Raw genomic sequence first — 3,751 nt, forward strand, 5'->3', positions numbered from 1 at the left:
TTAGTAGGGTCAGTTGTTCATAATTCATTTATTGAATAATGAAAAGGTCATTATTCAGTGTGTGAAGAGCAACCAATCTGTTTCATCCATTAGAACAGCCTCCAGTTGTGCAAGTAGTGTCTCATATTAACACTGTCTCTCCATCCAGGTGTTTGTCCTGTGACCATTACCCTAGATCGTGGGCACACACAGGAAGTCAGGCGAATGTACGGTACGTGCAGGAGACACCGTTGGGCCTCAACATTGGACACCTTCTCCTCTACACCATGTCAGACTCCAACTCAACCTACTTCACCAACTCCTCCACCTTTATCCTGCTGGGCATTCCTGGCCTGGAGGCAGCCCATGTCTGGATCTCCATCCCCTTCTGCGCCATGTATGCCATAGCCATCTTGGGGAACTTCACCATCCTGTTCATCGTGAAGAGGGAGCCGAACCTCCATGGGCCCATCTATTATTTCCTGTGTATGTTGGCCATCACCGACCTAGTCCTGTCTACGTCCGTCCTACCCAAAATTCTGAGCACCTTCTGGTTCAATTCCAGGGAGATCGATTTCAGTGCCTGCCTCACCCACCTGTACTTCATTCTCAGCTTCTCTGCGATGCAGTCTGGGATCCTTGTGGCCATGGCTTTTGATCGCTACCTGGCCATCTGCGAACCCCTGAGACATTCCACCACCCTGACAAACGCTGTGGTGGCCAAAATTGGCCTGGCCATGGTGCTGCGTGGCATCATACTCGTACTGCCCTATCCCTTCCTGGCAAGAAGGTTGCCATATTGCAGAACCAACATAATTCCCCATACATACTGCGAGCACATAGCTGTGGTGAAGTTGGCCTGCGCTGACATTAGCATCAGTAGTTACTACACCCTCTCTGTGTCATTCTTCGTGATCAGTATGGATGTGTTTTTTATTGCCATGTCCTATACCCAGATCCTCAGGTCCATCTTCAGCCTCCCAACAAAGGAGGCCCGGCTCAAGACTTTTGGGACCTGCGGCTCCCACCTCTGTGTCATCTTAGCCTTTTACATTCCACATCTCTTCTCCACCCTCGCGCAACGGTTTGGGCAAAATGTGGCCCTGCATTTCCACGTTCTCATGGCCAACATGTACCTCCTGGTGCCCTCCATGCTAAACCCCATCATCTACGGGGTGAGGACCCAACAGATCCGGGATAGGCTGCTCCAGCTCTTTACTCATAAAGGGACCTAAAGTTTTCTCCTGGTGCTCTGACTCTCAGACCGAGCTCCATGGAGAGCTGGCTGGTGACATGGTGCTGGGCCCTCATCCCTCAATCACTGACTGGCCAATCAAAGTGACATTAAACCCTTTCCTGACCTTACTGTGCTGTGTCAGGGTGACAAACTGGGGAATCTGCCTATATACAACTCATAGGGTTGCCATCTTTCTAATTGCTGGTAATTGGAAGCCTCAGGCCCCACCCCTCTGCTCTGCCTCTTCCCCCAGGTTCCGCCCCTCCTCTGCCTCTTCCCATGTGAGGCTGGAAACACCCAAAACCAGCCTTTCAGGTATGTCAAAGAAGTAGCCAGACAGTGTTAATTGCTGTCGTCAACACTCATCCAGGGAAGAATCCACTAGCACAGGAACTCTGTGTAAGGAAGCCTCCTCAAAGGGAGTACGGAGACAATGGAGAATGTTTGGCCAATGGGGGAAGACCACCCACGTCACATGCACAGACTTTCCAGCAAGCTGGAAGAAACTATAAAAGATGGGAAGTGACATCATCCCTTGTCTTCACTCCCCCACAACTCAACACCTGCAAGAAGCTCAGGAAGACAAAGGACTTTGAACTGGGGAGGGGAACCCAGGCTGCAAAGCAGATGTGGCCTGTTCCTCAAGAATCTGTAAGACTGCTTGTATCGTCAGTCAGGGTGACTTTACATGGTTAACATCTAACACGATATAAGTAAACGCACACAATTAGTATTACCTCGAATTCTCTAACAATACAGGTTTACATTTCAGAGCTCCAGTCCATTTCCCATTTATGTTGCTATTTATGAGGAATAGCCCCAGTGACCATTTATATACTTCTCTAATATGTCTTGAAAAGGTTGAATTTGGGTCAATTAGCTTGCTAGTTGCATAACCCTTTCTGACCCTGTATCACACCTATTAACTCACTTTTGATTGTATGAACCATCTGTATCCTTATGTCTTTGGGCTTTTACTGTGCTCTTCGCTCAGTCTTCTTGTGCTCAGAGGCCAGAGGTTAGGACGGCCAGAAGAAAGGGGTAACTGCATTCTAGATAAAACCAGTTTTCTGCAGCTTCTCTGCTGAGGGGTGGGCTTGGAAGGAATGGAACCTCCCCAGAAGAGGGAACAGAGAGAGAAGGGGTTGGTCCAGCCCTTTAAAAACACAGAGACTGGTGGCTCCTGGACACCTTAGAGGTCTCTGACCAAATCCCAAAGAACGCTCTAGGGCAATGAGGACACTGAGGCAGGGAATGGTGTGCATGTGTTGTATTGTGTTTAAGTAGATCTGGGTATCTCTTGTGCACTCTAAAGTAGAGGAATTGGTTTAGCAACCCCTTTTGCAAGGCCTGGGGCTGTTTGCTTTAATGATCCTGTGTCCCAAAAAGAGAGAAACTGAAAACAGAGTGTGCCCAGGGTGGAGCTCTGGGCAGGGTGTGTTGAAGCAATTGGAGACTCTGGGGAAGCCAAGCCAGAACTAGTCTCTGGGCCCTGGCACTTGGCATGCAGGTCTCTGTATACCCCACACACCTCCTGGGTGTGATGTTCTGTCTCATCTAGTGGCACTGAGATCACTTAGAGAGAGAGATAAAATGAGTCTTCTCTACAGCCTCATCTGATAGGCGTTTGGCTTTTAGCTCATGTGGTAGAGGCTCATGCACTAAGCTCTAGAGGTCCCTGGTTCTATTCCGCCCGCTGATGACCGGGGTCTGTCAGCGTTACATCTGCTCCCAGAGGGAGGCACTAGAATGGAAGCTGTACCCCGAGAGTGGGCCTAGAAAACCAGAGCCAGAGGAGGGCCTGAACCCTGCTCCAACTCAAAAACACATCGGTTCAGCATGTGGGACCCAAACACAGCTGCCTGGCTAGTGTCCAGACGCGGGAGCTTGAGCAGGGCTGTGACAGCAAACCTGAAGCTGGGGCACGGACGCTAAGGGACTGTGAGTGGACCGGGAGTGGAGCTGGATGATCCCAAACCAGCAGGGAGGTGTCCACAAGATGTTCTCTTCACCCTAATGTGGCCCACTCTCCCCTGCCCTCAGTGCTTCCCACGGTGCTCCAGTTCCCAGACTGATCCAGCCAGAATCCCTGAAGGAAATATTTCCTGAACTAGGCTGTGCCAGTTTAGGGTCAGGGAAAGGATTTGTCTCTGTCATAAATATAGAGGAACGGGTAGCATTAAATCCCTCCTTGGCAGCTGTACTGAATCGCTTTACCTGTAAGCGGTTAAGCAGGTCAAATCACCTCGTTGGCACCTGACCAGAAGGACCAAAGAGGTAAGAAAATACTTTGAAATCTGGGGCGGGAAGGTTTTGTTTGTTGCTCTCTTTTGTTGTTCCCTCTCCAGATGGAGGCAGAAGCCAACATCTCCTGAAAATATACCTGGAATAATCCAGCTAATACCACAGAAATTATAAGTAGGGCAAGGAAATGTGTTAGGTTATCTTTTGTTTTAGCTTGTGAATTTTCCTATGCTACTGAGATAGTGTTATTCCTGTTTTTGTAACTGTGAAGCTGAGCCCAGAAGGGAATGC

The 3,751-nt window shown here is 49.4% G+C and overlaps 1 protein-coding gene across 1 annotated transcript; it reads left to right on the plus strand.

Moving 5' to 3' along the window:
• Positions 1-266: 266 nt before the first annotated feature.
• Positions 267-1,214, plus strand: LOC117871990 (olfactory receptor 52R1-like). The gene has a single exon (XM_034759915.1). It carries the CDS (start codon positions 267-269, stop codon positions 1,212-1,214), a length of 948 nt encoding a protein of 315 aa, XP_034615806.1.
• Positions 1,215-3,751: the final 2,537 nt, after the last annotated feature.

This window comes from Trachemys scripta, chromosome 1 (assembly GCF_013100865.1).
Source record: "Trachemys scripta elegans isolate TJP31775 chromosome 1, CAS_Tse_1.0, whole genome shotgun sequence".
Lineage (NCBI taxonomy): Eukaryota > Metazoa > Chordata > Testudines > Emydidae > Trachemys > Trachemys scripta.